The sequence below is a fragment of the Schistocerca americana genome, chromosome 6 (genome assembly GCF_021461395.2).
Source record: "Schistocerca americana isolate TAMUIC-IGC-003095 chromosome 6, iqSchAmer2.1, whole genome shotgun sequence".
NCBI lineage: Eukaryota > Metazoa > Arthropoda > Insecta > Orthoptera > Acrididae > Schistocerca > Schistocerca americana.
In genome coordinates this window covers 228,135,267-228,158,955 of record NC_060124.1, presented here as the reverse complement: position 1 = coordinate 228,158,955, position 23,689 = coordinate 228,135,267, and the positions used below count along the sequence as shown (strand labels likewise).

Here is a 23,689-nt window from a genome sequence, read left to right as displayed (position 1 = left end):
CTTTGACACAAAGATCACCAATGACACTGTGTTAGCTTAGTTTTATTGGTAAATGAATTTTCTTTCAATTATATTGTGCAAAATTAAAAACAAATAACAAAAAGAATTTCACAAAATTGGGGGATACAAAATGAAATTGCTTCCAATTTTAGTTGTCAGCGTCTCTGATGGAACAAATAAATAATAAAATTATTGCTGAAATGGGTACTCTGCTCCACTGAATGGACTGCCACTCTAGCCAGAGTTGCTGGAGGTAACCGCCATGTGTTTGTGAGGTATGTTTGCTTGTGTAAATTTGTGTGCATTTCTCTTTTCTGAAGAAGGCTTTGGCTGAAAGATTATGTGTAACAGTCCTTTCATTGTGCCTGTCTCCAACTCAATGTATCACCTTTATGCTGAGTAGCAATCCATCCTTTACACAATATTGTTGATGCTCCAACCTGGACTTTCAACTGTTCACTTACTTTTATGTAATACAGAATGATCTCACCTGGTTTCCAATCAGGAGATTTATGATAAACAGAAGTTAATGGTACCTTGAGAACTCTTGCAACAATAAACAAATAACAAAACCTTTCAAGGTGGAGTGATTTCAAGAGACTACAAACAACAAATGTAGTGCTGCTACGAAAGTCCAATAATTAAGAGGCAGATGATGCACATTGTTTATTTATAAAACATCATTTATCATACGTGAATAGCGTCATACATTTTCAGTGTTTGCTTCACCATGTAAGAAGTAGATTTCTTTTGATACAACTGAACATAGTATACTATCACAATTACTTGAAACTGCACAAGATGTCTTCACATACTACATTTTCCACAATTATTTCTGACAACTATAAAGGCTTTACATAATTAACCTATACTGTCACAGGGTGATAAGTTGAGGATAACTCCCCATAGTCAGAGAATCAGTTATTGTGAAACAGCTACTGCATTGTGGCAACCGATGTGTCCCCTCCACAATGAGTGCAAGACCCACATCACTCGCCAAACTTATATTTTTAATAGACAACCATGCAGTTTGCATATGGTTTTGCCGAATCATTCTGAATATTTGTAGTTCTCTTCAACCGGAGTAACCAAGTGGGGCACATGGTTATTAAATTAAATGTTACATTTCACGCAAATAGCAATTTTTTTAGTAGATGAAAATAATTCAGTTAACTTCGGTTTCTGTGACTGAGTCACAAAGAGGGAATGGCCAAGTCGGGGTGGTTTATAGCGGCCTCCAGAGGTGGCCCGAGAGAAAGCTAGTGGACACACTACCCCTTACAGTGTGCAGTCATTACCTTTGTACAGGACGGGGGGTGGCGTGGCGCCCTCATCCCGTACCGTATAACTCAAAGCTGCAATTTCTCCACTACGTGAAAATCTGCCCCAGATTCAATTTTTTGCGGCCAAGGTGCCGTATCAACACAAAAGACAGGTCTGGCACCACTACCGGCCGTGTTGGTGAGGTGCATTCCTTATAAATCTCCTACACCCCTGCACTTGGCATGGGACTCTGAAGAAGCATTTCGATGGTTCTGTTAGCAACGCAGAAGCCTCGAGAACGTTTCAACTTAAAATTCCTCCCAGAAGCCACCCATTGGCTCAAACAGTGTGACGTGGGGCGATGTTTACCACACACACAATGTCTGGAGGGAATACAGGGGATTGATGGAAATTTTGTTGCAAGAAGATGATTGGGAAGCCGCTGGTGCTGGGTAGGAGAAACTGAGAGTAAGCTTGATCTGAGAAATGAGATTCATGTTCTGACTTCTTTAGTGAGCAGTCATTGCACTTCGTATTATCCGCTATGGAGTATGGAGGTAGTAATTTTACCCAAGAAAATGTGGTCTACCATTATTGCGCATCGTCGCAGTTGCAGCTCCGTCGGTCACCTACATAGCAACTCATCGAGCAATGCAGACAAATGACTGCAGCACCGGGTACAGCTGCAGTTATTACTGGTAAATATAGGCACAACTGGCATACTTTGATCAGCACTGCTCCATTTTGCTAGAGCGATCGCCACTTTATGTCTTTTTTTTAATTTATTTATTTTTTTAGACTAGTGACAGGATACACATAGAATTTAGTGCAGTACATCTGGATAAGGAGAATGCCAGCCATCACAGAAGCTATTTTAATGTTTACTGTGTAGATTTTAACTGTTCTCTTCTTACCACTTAATAACAATCACATTAATTTGTGTCTGCTGAATTGAATAAATTCAATAATTATTCTGGTACTCACAACAATAACCTGTTCAGAAAATCCATTCCTTGGCTACCACCAATCATTAATTTTGGAGGGTTATAAAAAAAGGATAAAGATTTACATAATCTTATATGAGGAACCTGGTCATACTCAAGTTAGTTGCTTAGCAGAGTGAACATAGCAATGTCAGAGCGTGTTGTGCAATTAAATATGCTCCTCTCTTGGGTTAATTCTTTGAATTTCGACTCTAAATTGTACTCACTTGCACAATAAATTGTAACTTTCTTGTGATGATTCAGCAGCCAGTTCCCACTACCATCCACGAAACTTATGATATAAAACTCCATTTGCAGGATTTCGATTCCTGGTTCAGAACAATCAGGGCTGTTCACATAACTGCAGTGATGTACGAGTGGTATCACTCTGATTGTCAGTAATGTATTTTTCGGAGCCCCACAGGATAAAGGCTGGATATGAAAGTTACATTAATTTCTATTACCGAGGTAAAAGATACCAAAATAAATGAGAGACTCATGTACTTCAAGAGAGGTAGTTCCATTTTTTTGTAGGGTTCTATGTATATATATAACAAGGTAGACATAAAATAGTCATATATAATGAGTTCTATACTTGTAGCAATATAATCACAGAAGCTTTTAGTTACAAATTAGACTCGGGTACCATCTATACACACACATGCGCATATGCACACGCGCGCGCGCGCACACGCACACACACACACACACACACACACACACACACACACACACACAAAATAATACCACACACCACTTCATTACGTGAAGTTAAATTTTTGTATGATGCCAGCAAAATTAAACACTTTTGATATGTTCTTTGGAACCTGTATACAGTTGGGTGGCATCATCCAAATGGTGTGATGTTTCATCAAGCTGCCTACTTTACATCTTGTAGCAGCCCCGAAGGCTGGTTTATCTTTTGCTGTTTACCACCTTATATACAGCCTCCGTTCTACTGTCAAGCACTGTCCCCTGGTACCTGGGTGCACCTATGCTGGCACATTTCTTCAAAGGAGGCAGGGGGATGAGAGGTGCACACAGTGGAACACAATTCATGATCCTTAGGATCCATGACACCACTGTGGGGGTCAGGATGCTGCTAATCGAAAGGAGGTATGTCCATGTGGTGTGATCTCATCTACTCAGTTGGCTTGACATCAAGAGATCGTCTCAAAGATTGTCATCATACTTTGAGTGCACTGATGGTAGTATCCCCTGCCTTACTTAATTGGATGTCTTTATTTTCAGCTCATAATGTAGTCAGATATTTACAGATTATTTTAAACTGTAATTCCAAAATAAACTGGTCTGTTTTAATAACTTCTTCTTGTCATAATTCAAACTATGTCCTTTGGAGATACTGTGCTCTGCAGCAGCTGACTGTGTCAGTTATTCCTCATCTGTGTACCACTTCTGTTCACACATCTTTCCTGAACCATCTGGGTGGTATGACCTACGTACAATATCCCAAACTAGCATGGGATGTAGTAGATTCCTGGTTTCTGGAGTTCTAGTTATCCTCAACAGACCGTGACAAAGCTTTCTTCTTGGGTGGTGGATGAGATGTACATTTGACGTTATGTTACCTGAGTATTCTTCCACTTTTCACATATATTTTAAATTGATGCAAGGGATAAAATGTAGATGCAGTAGGTTTCTCTTCTTCCTCTGCAAGTTGTGGACTGGGCTCCTCCAGTTTTATGACAAACTTAATCTGGCAGTGATTGTCTGCAGGTGCTGTAACTCTGCTGCCAAACTCTCTCAGTTGGAGATTTCTCAAGTCCTGTGCACTACTGTGCCAACGAACCTCCTTGTTGTGAAGGATCATGACAGCATTCAAGTATATTTGTATGTGTTGATTTGCAGTAAACACTGTCCTTGTGTGCCATCTAGCCTTTGCTTGAACAGAAGTTGGTTTTTCTCTTCTATCTCCACTGCGAAACTGATGTTTCAGTGCAGTGAGTTCAAATGTGCTACAAGTGTTGCAGATGCCATCATCTAGATCACACACACATCATCTATATACTGGAAAAAACAAGTGGATTTGCATACCGTTGACTAAAGAGCTGCTTCTTCCAACGCCCTCCAACATATTGGCTACCACCGGCCCTAGTGTGCCATTCCATCCATCTATTTGTAGAAATTTCCATCCCACAGGTTTTAGCCTTCTGCGAGGAAAAGTTCAAAGAGTTTCACTTGCAAAAGTTCTAAATCCTCTCCTACAAGGTTAAGATACGTATCTCAGAGGTGCCGCAGTAAAGAGTGAAAGAACATCAAAGCTCACCATGAGGTCTTCCTGGATAACCCTAGTGCCATTAGATATAAACATGGAGACAATTTCCACTACAACATTTCTCAAATGGTAAAGCATTATCAAGACAAATGGAATACCACCATGTTGTCCAACTACTGCTGGTCCTTATAAAGTGACATTTGTGCGGCAAAGTAATGCAGGAAATCAGGAAAACAATATTTGAGGCGTGATTGTTTTATTTATTCTTATGTTCCTTTTTTTTTATTCTTTTGTGTACTGACAGGTGGTTGGTCAGTTGCATTTTTTTTCCATTTTTTTGTGACAACGATCAAGCTAAGTACCAATTATTGATGAAGCACTCTTGCTTGCACTATACCTTTATTGCTTTTTCATGCAATATTTTTATCATCCACAAACAAAACCAACTTGACATCTGGTACAGCTGGTAATGTTACTGGTTTTTAGACTAGTGACATGGCTCAGTCATATTAATGTGACCACCACCTATGTTTGACTACAATGTTCCATGAGTTCTCATAGCAGGTGGCAGCACTAGCAATTGAGGAGGGTAGATAGAGGATATTGGGGGATGCACAAAACAGTGCAGTCATTGCCATAATGTGGAAATGGAGCAATTTACCTGACATCCAAAAGGGCAAATTATTGGCTTTCAGGCCAAGAGTGGATGCATTTACAAAATGGCTAAGTTTGTAAACTTTTCATGTGTCGCTGTGGCTAAAGTATAACGTACATGGCAAAATGGTGCTACCCAAAATTGGAGCAAGTGCAAAACTATGGTACACCGCAGTCCATAGATGACAGGGGTGAACAACAGCTGTAAAAATGTATATGAGCAAATAGATGAGCAACTGTTGGAAAATTGATACCCCAGATAAAACAAGGGGCTACCAACAGCGTCTTCTCAATGACCGTACAGTGAATGTTGCTGCACTGGGCCTCTACAGCAAACGCCTCGTTCATAAACACATATTGTGCTGTTATTGGTGACAAAGGCAGAATTCACATGTCAAAACCGCAACTGGATGTCCAATGAGTGGCAACAGATGGCCTTTTTAGATGAATCATGTTTTATGTTCCATCCAACTGAAAGCAAACACCCTGCAACAATCATCAGAAGGGTCTAGTAGGCTAGAGGAGTGAGCATTATGGTCCAGGGAACATTTCATGGCACTTCCTGGGTGATCTTGTCACACTGGAAGTCACAATGCACCAACACAAGTATGAATCTATCCTTGGGGACCATATTCACGACTAAATGCAGGACAATGCAATATGCCCCACAGCTCCAGTGTACGAGCACAGTTCGAAGAGCCCTTGAATGAGTTTACCGTACTCACCTGGCCACTAAAATCCCTGCATTTAAGCCCAATCAAGAATCTGTGGAACCACCTCAATAGGGCTGTACACATCATGGATCCTCAACTGAGAAACCTAGCACAGTTGGCCATGGTACAGGAGTCGGCATGACTCGAGATCCATGTCTATACCTTCCAGAATCCCACTGACTTTCTTCCTCCATATCGCGCAGCAGTCTGTGCTGCAAAAGGAGGTTATTCAGGGTTTTGAAACGTGGTCAAATTAACGAGATTGGACAGTGTAATACCTAGTCATTCTTGACATTTTTTATGTAGGCTCTAGAGGGATAATTTGTCTCTATCTTCAATAGTCTAACAATTCAGGTTTTTAAACATTACTATGATAATCTTCCATAGTTTAAACAAACCTGTGATCAATAATGCTACCATTATTTGTATATGTATAATATCCCTGTTACTGCTGGTCGATACACAATATTCTAGTATGGGTTACATGAGTATTTTCTAAGCAATTTTATTTGTTGACTCATTGCATTTTCCCAGTATTTTACAATGAACTGATGTCGGACACCTGCTTTGCCTATGACTGACCCCATTTTATTTAAATATTTCATCAGTTTAGTGGCTGGTTGCAGAATCATATGTGCTTTAAATATCGTAAAAACTTGCAGAGAGAGAACTGAAAGCACACCTACCAGATGACCAAGATTGATCATGGCTGCTGTATGGCTCCATATGCATCCTGAAATAAAGAGAAAAAAATGATTACATGGTAAGAGCATAAGTGTGTTGGCCAAGCAAGAAAGTCTTTACTTACAAAGCAAAAGTATTACACACAATACTAACTTTAGGAGGCTTCTGATAGGCACATTAAATTTAATGTACCTTTTGCACTGAAAACAATCTACCTTTCTTTTCATTTTTTGTCATAGGTCTCAGGGATAACAGGGAGAGAGAGAGAGAGAGAGAGAGAGAGAGAGAGAGAGAGAGAGAGAGAGAGAGAGAGAGGGAGGGAGGGAGGGGGGGGGGTTGCAGGGAGGGGTGTAAAATGGATTTTGTCTGAAACTTTAGTAAGTTCTCATCCTTATCTAAAAGCATGTCCAACTCTTTTGGTAGCTCAACATTAACTGCTTATGAATGATTGTTCAGGCAGAGATGTGGTGAAGGAAGAAGGAGGGTAGGGAGAGTAAACGATTGTGGCAGTAGGGAGAGGGGAGATATATGTTGGAAGAAGGAGCAATAGTTGGAAGGCAGGAGTAGCAGTAGATTCCTCTTACCAGCAGCAGCAAAATGTTTATTAATAAGAGGACTGGAGAGGAAAATTGTGGCTGAGGGAAGGTGGATAAGTAGTTGAGATCAGAAACAGAGCAAGTATGAGCCCAGTAATGAGGGTTACACACTCTTCCGTCTAAGCTATATTGGGATCCTTCTTTCCCATGGCATTTCTGTGAATACAATGAGTCTGAGAATGGTGGCACTACAGCAACTCCCTACTCTTCAAATCTTCCCTATTACTGAAGCATGCAAGAGTGTAAGACTAGCATTGACTTAGTATGGAAGTTGATGCATGATTGACATAAAAGTTTTCTGGGTTTGGTACCGCGTCATAATGTAAAAACTACTGCTGCTATAGAAAAGCCAACGTTTCGGCCACAATTGCAGCGGCCTTCTTCTAGACCCAGAAGAAGGCCACTGCAATCGTGGCCGAAACGTTGGCTTTTCGGCCACAATTGCAGCGGCCTTCTTCTAGACCCAGAAGAAGGCCACTGCAATCGTGGCCGAAACGTTGGCTTTTCTACAGCAGCAGTAGTTTTTACATTATGATGCGGTACCTTCTTCTAGACCCAGAAGAAGGCCGCTGCAATCGTGGCCGAAACGTTGGCTTTTCTATAGCAGCAGTAGTTTTTACATTATGATGCGGTACCAAACCCAGAAAACTTCTATGTCAATCATGCATCAACTTCCATACTAAGTCAATGCTAGTCTTACACTCTTGCATGCTTCAGTAATAGGGAAGATTTGAAGAGTAGGGAGTTGCTGTAGTGCCACCATTCTCAGACTCATTGTATTCACAGAAATGCCATGGGAAAGAAGGATCCCAATATAGCTTAGACGGAAGAGTGTGTGTAACCCTCATTACTGGGCTCATACTTGCTCTGTTTCTGATCTCAACTACTTATCCACCTTCCCTCAGCCACAATTTTCCTCTCCAGTCCTCTTATTAATAAACATTTTGCTGCTGCTGGTAAGAGGAATCTACTGCTACTCCTGCCTTCCAACTATTGCTCCTTCTTCCAACATGTATCTCCCCTCTCCCTACTGCCACAATCGTTTACTCTCCCTACCCTACCGCGTCATAATGTAAAAACTACTGCTGCTATAGAAAAGCCAACGTTTCGGCCACGATTGCAGCGGCCTTCTTCTGGGTCTAGAAGAAGGCCCTGCAATCGTGGCCGAAACGTTGGCTTTTCTATAGCAGCAGTAATTTTTACATTATGACGCGGTACCAAACCCAGAAAACTTTTATGTCGACTGACTCTGGCCGCGGAAGCCTACGCAATTATATTGATGTATGATCTTGCTATTGTCGTGTAGCACTGACTCAACAAAAATGGCTGACCACTGGGATCAGATGGCAAAGAATGACACTGTCTTTTGTGAGACTATGGTGGATGTAAGACAAAAGTTAAAGCGATGCAGTGTATACAACTGCAAATTTCTTTCATAAGAGGAAGATCAAACTTCGTCCAATGCAAAAAGATTGTATTCTTGTTCATTTCACTTCCACTGTGAGATAACGTATGTGTCCCAACAAACAAAAATAGAGCCAAGGGCAATGTCATTGTTATGTCCTTGTGACCAAAACATGTGCTATTTGTGATTCAGTAGCACACATGAGCTGCAAAGATCATTCAGTATGATTCATGGCTCAGGTTTCAAAAACATAGCACTCATACCTGTAGCAATTGAAGTGGGATGTGAAGGCTACAGTACCTCATCTGGCAATATATACCCATAAGCAACTATCCTGGAACCCGGTACCAACTGCAGGTTGTCTATTTACAACAGTCACTCCAAAAGAAATGCACACTATTTTTTTTTTTTTAAATCAATCTTTTATTCTACATATTCGAAAGTTTTACAGTGTGTAGATATCTCCTTTAGGAACAATATTTTCATTTCTCCACATAATTTCCATCCCTCTCAACTGCCTTAAGCCATCTTGGAACCAGCGCTTGTATACCCGCACGGTAAAATTCTGGAACAACCTGTTGGAGCCACTGTTTGGCAGCATGCACAAGGGAGTCATCATCTTCAAACCTTGTTCCATGAAGAGAGTCTTTCAGTTTCCCAAAGACACGATAGTCACACAGAGCCAGGTCAGGACTGCAAGGTGGGTGTTTTGGTGTTGTCCATCCGAGTTTTGTGATCGCTTCCATGGTTTTTTGACTGACATGTGGCCGTGCATTATCGTGCAACAGCAAAACATCCTGCTTTTGCCGATTTGGTCAAACATGGCTCAGTCGAGCTTGAAGTTTCTTCAGTGTCGTCACATATGCATCAGAATTTATGGTGGTTCCACTTGGCATGATGTCCACAAGCAAGAGTCCTTCGAAATCGAAAAGCACCGTAGCCATAACTTTTCCAGCAGAAGGTGTGGTTTTGAATTTTTTTTCTTGGGTGAATTTGCATGATGCCACTGCATTGATTGCCTCTTCATCTCTGATGAAAAATGATGGAGCCATGTTTCATCAGCTGTCACAATTCTTCCAAGAAATTCATCTCCACCATTCTCATACTGTTCTAAAAGTTCGCTGCATACTCTTTTTCTTGTTTCTTTGTGAACCACTGTCAGCATCCTGGGAACCCGTCTGGCACAAATCTTTTTTAACGCCAACACTTTCAGTATTCTGCGAACACTTTCTTCCCCTATCCCAACGTAGTGTGACAATTCGTTCACTGTGATGCATCTGTCAGCAGTCACCAACTCGTTAACTCTCTGCACATTGTCTGGAGTGTGTGCAGTACGAGGCCTGCCGCTGCAAGGGCAATCCTCAATATTGCCATGCCCGCTTTCATCACATAACCTGCTTGCCCACATGCTAACTGCACTGCGATCGACAGCACCATCTCCATACACCTTTATCAACCTCTTGTGGATGTTTCCCACTGTCTCGTTTTCACAGCACAAGAATTCTATGACAGCATGTTGCTTCTGGCGAACGTCAAGTGTAGCAGCCACCTTGAAGACATGCTGTAATGGCGCCACTCACGGGAACAGGTTGAACTAAGTTTGAAAACAAGCAGGAAGGATGTATCTACACACTGTAAAACTTTCACAAATGCAGAATGAAAACTGTATTTTTACAAAAATAGTGTGCATTTCTTTTGGAGTGACCCTCGTAATAGCTTCCAGGGGCAACAAAAATCTGATTTTCAGCATTTTGCCTAATTAATGATACAATTTAAAAACTCAAGATGCTGTCATAATATTTTCATTTAGAGGTACAATCCTATATCAAAAGCTTAACACAATAAGACAAATACTACAGTTAGAGACTGTGCATCTGTCTTGAGGCAGTGTAGCTGACGGCTTGCAAATCGTGTAATTTATTTATCCAGTATTTGAGAATGAGAGCACTTGATGACTCCCAACAGAGTTAACACATAATTTCAAACCTTTACGAAACTTTTTCTCACTGATATCCCACAAAATTGTGAATGGAAAAACATTTATAGCTTACTACATTTTCGCTGTCCATGCAGCATCAGCCATGACATCTGATGTCTTTAATACCAACTCTATTTGGAACACTATTCACAGACAGTATCCACATATACCAATGAACGTACCTGTATAATTGTATCAGGATAATATGAAGTCATAAACATTAGGATGAGTGAAAAACCTGTTTTTGGTTAAAATGGAGTGCAAATTATCCAGATCACATTCAGCCATTGTTTCATGAGAGCATTTAGCAACCTCCAACAAATTTTTAATCATCATTTCAAAACTTTTCTAACATTTTCTTGCTTACACGCTTAACACAAATATTTGCAAAGTAATCCGACGATTGAAGCTGTTTTATAGATGCAAGGTTGATTCTTCAATGAATTAGGATCTACTGATGGTTAAGAATAGAATGATTTCCATTGCACACGCTATTGAAAATGTGTTGGTACTGTCATGTCTCCCACCATCTTTTTAACAAAAAGGTGCTTAATATCAGAAGTCAAAGTTAAATAAATAAATGCTATTAAGTGGTCATCTAAGTGCTATTAACTTTGGATCTGTCCCTGGAACTCACTCAAAATGCAAGTAAAGTTGTTGTTAAGTGAATTTAAAACCACTTCATGAACACAAGTACCAATGGTAGTAATCAACCATATTTTGCCTCATGGATAAATTGTGGGGCCTGGTAGCATTACCAAGGTGCACACCAATTAAGAGTCAAATAGAGATTATATGTTAACAGTAAACGGGAAGGGGGGGGGGGGCACCACTTAAAGAATGGCACCTTTTGGAACAATAACTGTTGTATGGTGACTGGCTAGTATCAGACAGATGATCTACACTTCTACTGGTTATCAGGCATCACATCTAACACAGTGCTAAATATGTGACAACATATTTTGGGGAACAATTAGAAAGTGGATTTTAAATATCAAACCCAGATAACTTTATTTGCACAGATTTGCAGAGATTACATAAAATGTCATCATTACAATTCACAGATATGATGCAATGCACAAGCATTGTTTCAATGATTCTACACATCCTCCCCATCCTGGTCTATCTCTGGACATATGACCATGTGGAACAGGTCTAGTGATGTGCCTTCCATCCGCAGTCGCAATGATTGCTGTGTGCAGGATTCTGTCTCTGCCTTCTTGCCTACTTATGGATCCTGTACTCTAGCCCTCTTCTACAGGTGCTGTAGAAGAACTACTTCTTGTAGGAGTCCTACATCACCAACTCAGATTCTCACTGCTCCGTTTTGACATTTAACTTGGTGAAAGTTACGAGGGTTGAATGAAAAGTAATGCCTCCACCTTCGCTAATTGGGTTTGGATGGGAATATTTTAATGAATCGAATGCAGAAATAATCCTTAGAATGTGATCTTTAACTACCAATATTCACTTTTCCATATAATCACCAGCCAACTGGATATATTTCTGCCAACGATGAACAAGTTTTCTGAAGCCGTCACGGAAGAAGTCGACACTCTGTTTCCGCAACCACAGTCTCACAGTTCTCTCAACATCTTCATCAGAAGCATAATGATGTCCCTGCAGATCGTTTTTCATTATTAGGAACAGATGGAAGTCAGACGGTGCTAAATCTGGACTGTATAGAGGATGCCTTACAGTGGTGAGATTCAGCCTCTGAAGTTCTGCTGTGGTGGCACGTGAAGTGTGTGGTTTGGCATTTTCATGCTGCAGTAAAACATTTCCCTTTTCCTTTCGGGCCCTTGGTACCTGTCAGAGTTCGCTGCATTGTGATGTAACCGTCTGAATTTATTGTTGTTCCACGACCAAGGAAATCAACATGGGTAACACCAGCTGCGTCACAGAACATATAATTTGCAAACCGTTACTCATCTTTAATGCCTCCCCCCTAGAACCCATGGACTTTGTCACAATCAGGTGACTTTCATGCATCAGGGATACAGACAGCCATGCTGCTGGTTCATTCTCCTGGACAAAATACACACAAGACAAAAGAGTTGCTTATTCAGATCTCCAAGCAGAGATAACCCATCAGGATGTCATCAGTGGGAAAAATAGGCATTCTACAGAACAGAGCATTAAGTATTACATCCCTTAATCATGCAACTATGTTGAAGAATTTTGAAATGAGAAATAAACAGGTGCAATTGAGATATCGCAACTGGCCTAATAATGAATAACAAATAGGAATGCCAGTGAACTACTTTTAACAGCATAGTGAACACATTATTGCAGCCAAGACAGTCACAAAATCAAGACTCACCACAGCATAAGGAGGAATTGGCATCGTAGTTGTGCAGATGATAAGGGAGACAGAGAAATCACATGATGAGATAGAAGCAACTATTCAGTTCATTAAGGAATGTCAAAAAACAGTAGCACTAGTGGCTGCTGTTACATCCACTCAGCAATCAACTATATTTTCTCCCTACAAGTTCAATTATTTCGCAAGCATGTTGTTGTGAAATCAAGTGATTTATTATGCACACATCTAGTACTTTAGAATTATTAGGAGACAGGATCACTGACCAGTATTTATTACCAGGAGGTTAAATTCCAAGTACTGCTGACAACATAATTCAAAGCAGAAAAAGCTATACTTAACTTTTGGAACTGGTAAATAATTCATCTGGAAGGAAAGAGGAAGCAAGTTACTCAGACACCAGGTTGAAAGGGGCTGTCCTGTTGTGAGGATGGGGAAAGATAAACAATGAGATTAACAAAGTCAGTCTAAAGTTCTTGAACACAGTAAGGAAAGATCACAGATGAGAATAAAGTAAGGAAAAGACCAAAGATGTGGGTGCCCACACATGAGGCTGTTTCATTAATAAGAGAAATATAATTCAGATGAGAGATAACACTGGTGAAAATTTGCCGGAGAATAATGCTCTAAACCATGCTTCATTCTATTATTCAGCCACAAAACTATAGCCTAAAAATAGCTGTTCAATACTGTTAGGTGGTATAATTTGTTTTCCTACATGCTGATACCCACCATTAAAGTATTAATGTAAAATCAGATTATAATTATCAAGTATATTTGATTCTGGTTAGTAATCTAGGTAGTGACGATTTATTACAAATCTATAGATATATAAAAGTAGAAGCCGACCTCAAGGAAGATCAGTTTGGATTCCGTAGAAATGTTGGAACACGTGAGGCAATAATGACCCTATGAATTATCTTAGAAGCTAGATTAAGGAAGGGCAAACCTACGTTTCTAGCATTTGTAGACTCAGGGAAAGCTTTTGACAATGCTGACTGGAATACTCTCTTTCAAATTCTGAAGGTGGCAGGGGAGAGAAAGGCTATCTACAATTTGTATAGAAACCAGATGGCAGTTATAAGAGTCGAGGGACATGAAAGGGAAGCAGTGGTTGGGAAGGGAGTGAGACAGGGTTGTTGTCTCTCCCCGATGATATTCAATCTGTACATTGAGCAAGCAGTGAAGGAAACAAAAGAAAAATTCGGAGCAGGTATTAAAATCCATGGAGAAGAAATAAAAACTTTGAGGTTCGCCGATGACATCGTCATTCTGTCAGAGACGGCAAAGGACTTGGAAGAGCAGTTGAACGGAATGGATAGTGTGTTCAAAGGAGGATATAAGATGAACATCAACAAAAGCAAAACGAGGATAATGGAATGTAGTCGAATTAAGTCAGGTGATGCTGAGGGAATTAGATTAGGAAATGAGACACTTAAAAGTAGCAAAGGAGTTTTGCTATTCGGGGAGCAAAATAACCGATGACGGTCGAAGTAGAGAGGATATAAAATGTAGACTGGCAATGGCAAGGAAAGCGTTTCTGAAGAAGAGAAATTTGTTAACATCGAGTATAGATTTAAGTGTCAGGAAGTCATTTCTGAAAGTATTTGTATGGAGTGTAGCCATGTGTGGAAGTGAAACATAGATGATAAATAGCTTAGACAAGAATAGAATAGGAGCTTTCGAAATGTGGTGCTATAGAAGAATGCTGAAGATTAGATGGGTAGATCACATAACTAATGAGGAAGTATTGAATAGGCTTGGAGAGAAGAGAAGTTTGTGGCACAACTTGACCAGGAGAAGGGATCGGTTGGTAGGACACGTTCTGAGGCATCAAGGGATCACCAATTTAGTATTGGAGGGCAGCGTGGAGGGTAAAAATCGTAGAGGGAGACCAAGAGATGAATACACTAAGCAGATTCAGAAGGATGTAGGTTGCAGTTGGTACTGGGAGATGAAGAAGCTTGCACAGGATAGAGTAGCATGGAGAGCTGCATCAAACCAGTCTCAGGACTGAAGACCACAACAACAGATATATAAAAAAATATCAAATTAAAAACTATTTTTTTTCCTTACCTTCCTGTATGATTGTCCAAATAAGGCTCTGGTTTCAAGTCCAGTACAATTTCTTCATCCTCCTGCAAAATTACACAAAAATATGTCACAAAATAACTTACTTGATAATCAAGAGTGAAGCACTGAACTACATGAAATAAAGAGTTTAGGCCTGTCTCTGTGATTCTTTCCATCCTTGACAGATTCAATTTCCAACAATGACTATTATCTTAACATGTCCGTAACAATTCCATCTTTTAGATCCCCCGTTTCTTTATTGCCACTTTTTCTATATAGTGGCTCACTGTAGAATGTTATCATTCTTTACTCGATCAATCCATTGCTACTCTGAACAGTTAACACTGAATTTCATAGGCTTCAACTTCAAATCATTTCATTCCTGTCCTCCCCATTGTCCTTGTGTCAAGTTTTTTACTTTTACATGTTATGTTGGTGACAATGCCACTATTTTTAGTTGTGCTAGGCAACAAAAAGAAGTTGTGTTGCCTTACAAGGTAATGGAATGCGGTCTCAAGCCATAACACAAAGGAAGGAAGGAAATGCTGGACTCCGATTACACGAAAGTTTAGAGAGGGAGCTTTGAACTAAAATTTTGGTGGTGTATCAATAAATTACATAGTCAGAATGTTGTTGTAATTCAAATCTGTGTTAATAAGGGAATATACTGTTGACTTATTATTTATGTATCAGGTTCTGGAGAACCACAGAAGCCAAAGTTACTTGCTCATGGAACAAATCGGTACCCAGTTTACAGAATGATGAGTAAAAAAAAAAAATAAATAAATAAATAAATAAAATAATAATAATAATATATAAATAATAATTCCCCAAAAGTTCCTAAATGCAATATAACATATACCGTACAGTTAAAAGGAAGTGACGCTTGATCAAGGTCCGCGTCACTTTCCATTTTTAACCAGACTTAACGTCTGAGAAAGTAAAGAAATAATAATAATATTATATATATATATATATATATATATATATATATATATATATATATATATATAGCGCTGGCAGGTCGATAGACACACAAACATACACACAAAATTCAAGCTTTCGCAACAAACGGTTGCTTTGTCAGGAAAGACGGAAGGAGAGGGAAAGATGAAAGGGTGTGGGTTTTCAGGGAGAGGGTAAGGAGTCATTCCAATCCCGGGAGCGGAAAGACTTACCTTAGGGGAAAAAAAAGGACAGGTATACACTCGCGCGCGCGCGCACACACACACACACACACACACACACACACACACACACACACACAAGGCAAAGGCAAACTCTTTGCCTTTAAATATGTCTGCTTGTGTCTGTATATGTGTGGATGTGTGTGTGTGTGTGTGTGTGTGTGTGTGTGTGTGTGTGTGTGCGCGCGCGCGCACGAGTGTATACCTGTCCTTTTTTTCCCCTAAGGTAAGTCTTTCCGCTCCTGGGATTGGAATGACTCCTTAACCTCTCCCTTAAAACCCACACCCTTTCATCTTTCCCTCTCCTTCCCTCTTTCCTGACGAAGCAATCGTTGGTTGCGAAAGCTTTAAATTTTGTGTGTGTGTGTGTGTGTGTGTGTGTGTGTGTGTGTGTGTGTGTTTTTTTTATTGTGTCTATCTACCAGCGCTTTTCCGAGAGAGAGAGAGAGAGAGAGAGAGAGAGAGAATCAATACAGGGCAATCCACAAAGTAAATTACGTTTTGGAATTAAAAATAAATAAAGTATTGGAAAATTTTTTTATTATATACAGATGAAAGCTACACTTAAATGCTACTTTTCTACATAGTTGCCATTTAAATTAAGGCACTTATCGTAGCGATAGACGAGCTTGGAAATTCCTTCGGCGTAAAATTCGGCCGCCTGCGCCTTCAACCACGTGGTTACCTCTTCTTGAAGCTGTGCGTCGTCATCAAAACGCTGCATAGCCAACCACTTCTTCATTGCTGGGAATAAGTGGAAGTCATTCGGTGCCAGGTTGGGACTGTACAGCGGATGAGGAAACAACTCCCACTTAAAAGATTCGAGAACTTCACGAGTGGCATTTGCCGTGTGGGCCCGGGCGTTGTCGTGAATCAGCAAGATCTTTGAGCCCAACTTTCCCCTGTGCTTGTTTTTTATTGCTCTTCTGAGGTTGTGCAGAGTTTGGGAATACCTTTGAGAGTTTATTGTAGTGCCTCTTTCCAGGAAATCCACAGAAATCACACCTTTTCTGTCCCAAAAGACAGTCGCCAAGTGGTTGAAGGCGCAGGCGGCCGAATTTTACAACGAAGGAATTTCCAAGCTCGTCCATCGCTACGATAAGTGCCTTAATTTAAATAGCAACTATGTAGAAAAGTAGTATTTAAGTGTGGCTTTCATCTGTATATAATAAAAAAATTCCAATACTTTATTTATTTTTAATTCCAAAACGTATTGTACTTTGTGGATAGCCCTCGTAAAAACATGAAAAACAGAGTATGTGAATAAATAATACATAAAGAGAAAAGTTCTCAACTGCTATGTCAGTCCTGCAGAAAATCTACTGAAATGAAACCTACTGAATAGTGCACACCTTTCTGTACAATAGTTCAGGAAGTTTCATCTGAGTACATACATGTAAAAACCAAGAAACAGTTATGAGCTATAAAACTTTCAAAAACTCGTTTACGATAGAGAACTGCAGCACCATTCCCCCTTTCAATTATCGAACAAACGAAAGGATGGCTAACATAATGTTTAGTGTATCTGGGATTATATACCAGTGAAGATCCTTAGACAAATATAGCACCATTCTTATCCGTCATCTATCAGAGATAATTGGAACAGCGGAAAGTTCCACAAGACTGGAAGAAGGCCCAGGTCATAGCAATCTATAAAAAGGGTAGAAAATCGGATGCACATAATTACCGGCCAATTTCACTGACATCAATTTGTTGTAGAATCATGGAACATATTTTGTGTTCAGACATAATGACCTTTCTAGACTCTGAGAAGCTCATCTGCAGAAACCAGCACGGTTTTAGGAAACAGCAGTCATGCGAGATACAACGGGCCCTCTTTGTGCACGATATACAACAGGCTCTAGATACCGGCTCCCAGGTTGATGCCATATTTCTCGACTTTCGAAAGGCATTCGACTCAGTTCCACACTGTTGCTTGCTACAAAAAGTGCATGCTTATGGTCTATCCAATGACATATGTGGTTGGATAGAAAGTTTTCTAACAGACAGGGAGCAGTATGACATCCTGAACGGGGTAACTCCAACAGAAACAAGAGTAACTTTAGGTGTGCCCCAGGGCAGCGTAATAGGTCCTCTGCTTTTACATAAACAATCTGGTTGATGGTATTGACAGCAGCCTTAGACTGTTTGCTAATGATGCTGTAGTCTACAGGAAAGTAGTATCACACGAAAATTGTGAACAAATCAGTAAGGATTTGCAGAAAATAAATGCGTGGTGTAATGACTGGCAGTTATCTCTCAATATTAGTAAGTGTAACCTACTGTGTATAACAAGGCAAAAATCCCCATTAATGTATGAGTACAAAATAAATGATCAGTCTTTGGAAGCGGTAACATCAGTCAAGTATCTGGGTGTGACTATTCGAAATGATCTCAAATGGATCAGATTACACAAGTAACAGGTAAGGTGAACTCTAGATTGCGGTTTATTGGTAGAATCCTGAAGTGATGCAGTCCTTCAACAAAGGAAATAGCTTACAATACGTTAGTTCGTCCGGTCTTAGAGTATTGTTCGTCTGTATGGGACCCTTACCAGTTGGGTCTGATTCAAGGGATTGCGAAGGTCCACAGAAGAGTGGCAAGATTCATAACTGGTACATTTAGCCATCGCGAGAGTGTTACAAATCTCATAGAAAGTTTGAAGTGGGACACACTTGCAGATAGACGATGGGCTAAACAGAAGGGGCTGCTCACTAAATTCCGAAATCTAATCTTCACTAAGGATGTAGAGCATATATTATTACCACCAACTTTCAAATCACGTAATGATCATCATTCAAAGATAAGGGAAATAAGAGCTCGAGGAGAGAGCAGATAGGTGGAAAGAATACATTGAAAGCCTTTATGAGGGTGAAGATTTGTCTGATGTGACAGAAGAAGAAACAGGAGTCGATTTAGAAGAGATAGGGGATCCAGTATTAGAATCGGAATTTGAAAGAGCTTTGGAGGACTTACGGTCAAATAAGGCAGAAGGGATAGATAACATTTCATCAGAATTTCTAAAATCATTGGGGGAAGTGGCAACAAAACGACTATTCACGTTGGTGTGTAGAATATATGAGTCTGGCGACATACCATCTGACTTTTGGATAAGCATCATCCACACAATTCCGAAGACGGCAAGAGCTGACAAGTGCGAGAATTATCGCACAATCAGCTTAACAGCTCATGCATCGAAGCTACTTACAAGAATAATATACAGAAGAATGGAAAAGAAAATTGAGAATGCGCTAGGTGACGATCAGTTTCGCTTTAGGAAAAGTAAAGGGACGAGAGAGGCAATTCTGACGTTACGGCTAATAATGGAAGCAAGGCTAAAGAAAAATCAGGACACTTTCATAGGATTTGTCGACCTGGAAAAAGCGTTCGACAATATAAAATGGTGCAAGCTGTTCGAGATTCTGAAAAAAGTAGGGGTAAGCTATAGGGAGAGACGGGTCATACAATATGTACAACAACCAAGAGGGAATAATAAGAGTGGACGATCAAGAACGAAGTGCTCGTATTAAGAAGGGTGTAAGGCAAGGCTGTAGCCTTTCGCCCCTACTCTTAAATCTGTACATTGAGGAAGCAACGATGGAAATAAAAGAAAGGTTCAGGAGTGGAATTAAAGTACAAGGTGAAAGGATATCAATGATACGATTCGCTGATGACATTGCTATCCTGAGTGAAAGTGAAGAAGAATTAAATGATCAGCTGAACGGAATGAACAGTCTAATGAGTACACAGTATGGTTTGAGAGTAAATCGGAGAAAGACGAAGGTAATGAGAAGTAGTAGAAATGAGAACAGCGAGAAACTTAACATCAGGATTGATGGTCACGAAGTCAATGAAGTTAAGGAATTCTGCTACCTAGGCAGTAAAATAACCAATGACGGACAGAGCAAGGAGGACATCAAAAGCAGACTCGCTATGGCAAAAAAGGCATTTCTGGCCAAGAGAAGTCTACTAATATCAAATACCGGCCTTAATTTGAGAAAAAAATTTCTGAGGATGTACGTCTGGAGTACAGCATTGTATGGTAGTGAAACATGGACTGTGGGAAAACCGGAACAGAAAAGAATCAAAGCATTTGAGATGTGGTGCTATAGACGAATGTTGAAAATTAGGTGGACTGATAAGGTAAGGAATGAGGAGGTTCTACGCAGAATCGGAGAGGAAAGGAATATGTGGAAAACACTGATAAGGAGAAGGACAGGATGATAGGACATCTGCTAAGACATGAGGGAATGACTTCCATGGTACTAGAGGGAGCTGTAGAGGGCAAAAACTGTAGAGGAAGACAGAGATTGGAATACGCCAAGCAAATAGTTGAGGACGTAGGTTGCAATTGCTACTCTGAGATGAAGAGGTTAGCACAGGAAAGGAATTCGTGGCGGGCCGCATCAAAGCAGTCAGTAGACTGATGGCAAAAAAAAAAAAAAAAAAAAAAAAAAAAAAAAAAAAAAAAAAAAAAAAACCCTGAAAAATACATCAAGTGCATTTGCTCAGCCTCCTGTAACAGAACACCATTTTCCTCATTGTTCTGACCCAAATAGTAAGTATAATCGTTAATTTCTCTTATTCTGTCCACAAATTTCTTTACCATATCCCCCCGTCTCTTCGTCATTGCACTCAACTTCTCCCTAAAGTATCGAGCACTATTCTGTTTCTTGTCCCTTTGTAAAAGCCCTTCCTTCAACTGCTTAAACTGTCCTGCCTTCCTTAAGGCCTCAGAACACCTTACTTATGTTTTCGCTTCACCTGTTAATCTAATCTTGGCTACATGTAACAACTGTTCATCAGACCAACCATTCATCACAGCTGAAATTTCCCAGTCCTCCACAAATGAACGCACATCCTCAGATGCCTTGCCAGAAAACGGAATAATCAAACTCGCGGCAGCTGGATCTATCTCCTGCTGCGGCATCCTAGGTAACAACGGCTGATCCAATGCGGTGTCCCACTCACTTCTAGATGTTAATTCACTTCTCAACTGCGTATTGTCCACTATCAATTGTGCTACCTTTTCCATCAAAATCCACACAGCTTCTGGATCCGACACACCTTGCGTCCCTGACTCTGCCATTGTGTTGCTTTCGTTCCCAGTTAGTCCTGAAACAAAACATTTAAGTACAAGAATAACCCAACTCCCTACACCTCAGTAGCATCATACTCGGTAACCTCATACTCAACCCAATACAAAAGTAATTAAATGCCACAAAAAAAAAAAAAATAATAATAATGGGCGGGACCGCTACAGTCGCAGGTTCGAATCCTGCCTTGGGCATGGATGTGTGTGATGTCCTTAGGTTAGTTAGGTTAAAGTAGTTCTAAGTTCTAGGGGACTGATGACCTCAGATGTTAAGTCCCATAGTGCTCAGAGCCATTTGAACCATTTTGAACCCAAATACACTAACACTTATTCTGACAAAATAATAATAATAATAATAATAATAATAATAATAATAATATGCCTACGCAAAACATGTAAAATGGCCTGCCATGAGCCATACTCAAAAACACAAAATGCAGGGTGTATACGCGGACAAGGAAAAAAATTTGCCAGATTTCCCGGTTAAAAATACACTTTCTCCCGGGTGGAAACATAGTTTTTCCCTGTTAACTGACAGTATATTTTCTCTCGCAACTGTATAACTTATCAATTCTTTGAATTGTTAGGTTTTATACATGGGCATAGAATTTCCTGGCACTTTAGAAAACGAAACTCAGGGGAAAAAAACACCTTTTGGAAATATCTTTGATGTGCAGCAACACGTACGCTTCGTATTTTCGTAGTATGAAAGTGAACATTGGAATTCCACCAAACACCGCATATTACTTTCCGAATCATTGAAATCGAGATTGCGATGCGCTTTTGTAAGCCAGTCATAGCTCATGTCACGTGATCTCGCCAGCCGATGACAGCAGATATTCAGAGCTTCGGACACGTGGTGTAGTCAGCCAATAGCAACATCACTGCTAAGTACCGTGAACACACGAACAGGAAAAGTTAATGGTTTAAATTAATATATATAATGCTGTTACAAGAAAAACAATGCTTTCACATATAATATTGGTCTCTAAGGCCAATACGCTGCAAGAGAAGCTAAGCTTTCACATATAATGTTGGTCTACATTTTAAGATGTATCACACAAATGTGCCAGTAAATTTTTTAATAACGACATAAAAGTGTGATCTTCTGGGCTATAAATTCTTCTACATGGCTCATCATCAAAGAGCTGATTTTTAAATGAGTCCCAGATTCCCAGTGAAGTAGGCATCGACCTGATATTAAGCTTTTCAATGTAGTTTCGGGATGTAAATTTCCTTGGGTACCAGTACTTCGTTATCTCACGTCTGGTTTTTTTTTATGGCATAATGCCATACATGATAGAAGATGAAAACGCACACTTGAAATGCACCGAACAGTTGAAACTAGCCAATAGTTTGAAATTAAACCCTTTGTTTCAAATATATTGACTGCCTCATCGGAAAAGATTAATAAAAGAAAATTTCTGCGGCAAACCGATAAAAATAACTTCATTGTTCTGCATGGCAATTAATGCTTGGCTGTCAGAAAGGCGTAAATAAAATAAAATCTGAAACTAATAACGTATTTTAGTCTTTCGTAATTATGTGAATATATTTTAATTCACATTATATCTCCCGGCCACAGAAATCAATTTTGTTTTCATTTGACATGAGTGCAGTAGACAAAGAGGAAACAGCAAAATCACTAAATGTAAACATGGGTCACGTGGAGACTACCCGCTTCCTTATTATAACTCAGACTGCTCTGTGCATCAGCCCCGTATCTACGATATTTCCAAACCGGGGCAGTAGTAGACAGTGGTGCCCCTTGAGCGTTTGAGATAGGACGTCAAAAATTCAAAAAAGAATTGAATTTTCAAAAATATGTTCATTTTGTAGCGCAGATCTTTCTGAAGAGTCTGATACACAAAACATACATGTCCGAGGAATTGTAAGACATGTTATCTGATCTTAAGTGTGCCAAAGTGCAGCGCCACACCTCTTCACACAGCATTCTTCTATCACACGTCACTGTATTTCGGTCCGTGGAATTGAAACGTGCATATTTTGTGCTGGATGCTATAAAGCTATATTCAGGACAGTGGAAATTAAAATGTCCTATGGTGCCTCCCCTGCATCCAGTCAGCCGGTTTGACATCCTGCGCTTGTTTCTTTTCTCTCTCTCTCTTTTTTTTTAACTCTTCAGAAAATTTGCACTCTTTATTCCCTATTAGATAACAACCTGCTGCTTTGTGTGACATAAAATTAAGTATAGGATACATAAAACCAGTAAGGAGAAGAGAAAAGCAAGACAGTACACATTTCTTCAATCCTTAGCTCCTAGAATTTTTTCTCTCTAATCTTGCAACAGCTTTACGTAGCGTGCTTTCCTTTCTGCAAAAGGATCTGTTACCTCATCAAGGTTCGTCAAACGTTTTGCTACATGAAAAATCGAAATGTCGCTGTCTAATACTGAAAAGCTGTATTTACAAATAGGCCCAAGACTGGTGTGGTTTCTCAACCTGATTACCTGTATTTTGTCACTGTCTGCGAGATAAA

At 39.9% G+C, this 23,689-nt stretch overlaps 1 protein-coding gene across 2 annotated transcripts in view; it reads right to left on the bottom strand.

Annotated features, from left to right (window-relative positions):
* The window catches only part of LOC124619298, an 87,787-nt gene that overhangs the window by 4,980 nt on the left and 59,118 nt on the right, over nt 1–23,689 (bottom strand). For both annotated transcript variants that reach the window (XM_047145584.1, XM_047145583.1), the window contains exons 4-5: nt 14,912–14,973; nt 6,536–6,582 (exon numbers count right to left, since the gene is read on the bottom strand). In XM_047145584.1, coding sequence (XP_047001540.1) covers nt 6,536–6,582; nt 14,912–14,973 — 109 coding nt within the window. The remainder of the gene's footprint in view (nt 1–6,535; nt 6,583–14,911; nt 14,974–23,689) is intronic.